The sequence below is a fragment of the Helianthus annuus genome, chromosome 12 (genome assembly GCF_002127325.2).
Source record: "Helianthus annuus cultivar XRQ/B chromosome 12, HanXRQr2.0-SUNRISE, whole genome shotgun sequence".
NCBI classification, from domain to species: Eukaryota; Viridiplantae; Streptophyta; class Magnoliopsida; order Asterales; family Asteraceae; genus Helianthus; species Helianthus annuus.
Window position 1 is genome coordinate 55,510,726 of NC_035444.2, and position 1,486 is coordinate 55,512,211.

Consider the following 1,486-nt stretch of genomic DNA (forward strand, 5'->3'; position numbering starts at 1 on the left):
GGAAATGTTACCTTGCTGGTTTGCCATGTGACCTGTGGGTCCAGTGTCCATGATGTCGACCGGGTCTGGTTGATTGAGAGATAAAGTGTAAAGGGCCTGTGCGATGTCGGTTGGAACTGGTCCTGCAGTGTAGGCCTGAGACGGCGCTGGGCCAAGCAATCCTGCACCCGTATTGGGCCGTGGTGTAGATGGGTAAGGGCATGGTGGACTCGCGTTTGTTGCTGCCCATTGCTAGGCCTGATTATTCATAAGTCCAGCCCACTGATTCGATGCCCAACCCTGCGGAAACACAATGTACGGGTGCTTGGCATTGTACCCCCGGCCCCCGCGACCATTGGGGCCACGCCCCCTGCCACGTCCACGGCTACGACCCCATCCACGATTACGATCAGAAGGAGGATTGGCGTTGTTGTCAGATGGTGAAGGGCTGGTTGTGACAGCCGCAAGTGCAGTGGCGGAGGAATGGGCAGCCTGAGCAACCTGATGTTTCTTCTTACTTTCCTCCATCGTGAGATGTGAACGTGCTTCATTAAAATCAGGCAGAGGATCCCTATGTTGTAGGATCGTTGAAATCCCGTCGTACTGTTCGGTAAGACCGGTTAAAAGTTGAAGAACAAGTCTCTGATTGTCAACCGGGGCCCCCACACTAGTAAGTTGATCGGACAGGAGTTTAACCTGTTGACAGTAGGCCGACATGTTTGGAAAGTTCTCTAGGCGGACATTGGAAAACTCCTGCCGAAGGAAGACAGACCTGGTGTTTTTGTTGTCTTGAAAGAGGTTAGCCAGGATGGTCCAAGCATCGTAGGCTGTTTGACCTGGAGTGAGGATGGTGTGTAGGAGGTCAGTGGATATGGTGCCATAGATCCACTGTTTGACAATGGCATCGAGACGCGACCAGAGGGCTTCATCATCAGGAGAAGGTTCTGGAGGAGTAGCGTCCTTAGCCTTGTCAGCTTCAGAAGAGGAGGCAGAGGCTGGTATTTTCTTTCTGGGTTGCAAGTGATCATAAACCTGGTATGCTTTGCAGGAGTTCTGAGAGAGTTCTGCCCAAGTGGTGTAATGAGCAGCGTCGGCTTCTAAGGTTATGGGTACGAGGTTTTTGATGTTGGACACTGTCATAGCAGGATGAAGTTTGCTGTCCATTATGAGAGAAAGGATGATATCGGGAAAAGTAGAAGGAATATTGGAGAGAGGAGATGGGGCGGAAGGTGGCAACAGAAAAGAAACAGCCGCAGTGAGAGGAAATTGAACAGGGCCTTGTTAACAAGGGAGCAGGACCTTGTTGATAAGGGAACAGGACCTTGTTAACAAGGGAGCAGGGCCTTGTTGATAGAGGAAAACAAAAGAGACAGTCGGCTGAGATTAGGGTTAGGTTGAGGAGGATCGAGGGAAGGCTGATACCATGTAAGAAATGGTATTCAAGATGATTTGTATTGACTCCAATCGAGTGTATAAATACTGTTACAATAAGATCTCCTCTCAATCA

At 50.1% G+C, this 1,486-nt stretch overlaps 1 protein-coding gene across 1 annotated transcript; it reads right to left on the reverse strand.

Moving 5' to 3' along the window:
* Positions 1–231: 231 nt before the first annotated feature.
* Positions 232–1,143, reverse strand: LOC118485045. The gene has a single exon (XM_035981269.1). The coding sequence runs from the start codon at positions 1,141–1,143 to the stop codon at positions 232–234; it is 912 nt and encodes a 303-aa protein (XP_035837162.1).
* Between the last annotated feature and the right edge of the window lie 343 nt (positions 1,144–1,486).